We start from the raw sequence: 798 nt of genomic DNA, 5'->3' as shown, positions 1-798 counted from the left end.
GACTCTCTTTTTTGTTCTTTATTTATGTTTATAATTATTTATTTCAGAACATTAGTCTTACTGCATTATTTATGGAGACTCCATACTTGAATTATAACTGAAAATGTGTACGCAGTTGAAAGAAAGAGCAGAAAAGCTAGAAAGCTGGAGGAAGAAAGAGCAACTCAGGGAACAGAAGAAGACAGAAAAGAAGGACCTTTTACATCAGCAAAGTTCAATGTGGGTTTCTGAAGAAAACCTGGAAAAGAGAATCTTAGAAGCCATCGTTGATACAACTCCTCTATAATTTTGATGGTAACGTTCTGACCTGAGGGTTTTGCATAGAGTGTTTTGCATTTAGAGTCTGTTTGGTTTGTCAAAAAAGGAATGCAGTGTAGAAATAATGTTTTCTTTTTCGAATACTTTAGAGTTATTTGTTAAATGCAGAATTTTATATCTTTCTTGTTTGATTTGAAGAAGAAAGAATTCAATGTAGGGTGTGGGTGGCTATGGTGGGCATGACGGCCAACAGCCTAGGTGGTGGCTGCAGTAGGCATGGTAGCCGCCACCATTTATAATGTACTTAGAGATCCCCAAAACTGAAAATTTTCAAATATACTCAAAATTAACCACCGGTTGTCTTTAGTTCCATTAGATGTGCTTAACAAACAGTTGGTTTTTGAATTTTTTTCTAGTAAAACGGTCGACAGGGTTTTCGCCGTCCTTCTTAGATTATCAAACTAGCTTTTGGAAGTGGACTAAAAAGCATTGCAAATCCATTAGCTAAAGAAGCTTTAGAAGAGTTTGATGCGCAAATAA

At 35.8% G+C, this 798-nt stretch overlaps 1 protein-coding gene across 1 annotated transcript; it reads left to right on the top strand.

Moving 5' to 3' along the window:
* Positions 1-115: 115 nt before the first annotated feature.
* LOC110034530 (golgin subfamily A member 6-like protein 1) lies at positions 116-607 on the top strand (the record flags this gene model as incomplete). Its single annotated transcript, XM_020738782.1, is given in 1 exon segment — positions 116-607. A coding segment is annotated over 1 exon segment (171 nt), but the record flags the coding sequence as incomplete, so codon positions are not given.
* Positions 608-798: the final 191 nt, after the last annotated feature.

This window comes from Phalaenopsis equestris, unplaced genomic scaffold (genome assembly GCF_001263595.1).
Source record: "Phalaenopsis equestris unplaced genomic scaffold, ASM126359v1 Scaffold189657, whole genome shotgun sequence".
NCBI lineage: Eukaryota > Viridiplantae > Streptophyta > Magnoliopsida > Asparagales > Orchidaceae > Phalaenopsis > Phalaenopsis equestris.
This window is presented reverse-complemented; position numbering and strand designations above follow the sequence as displayed.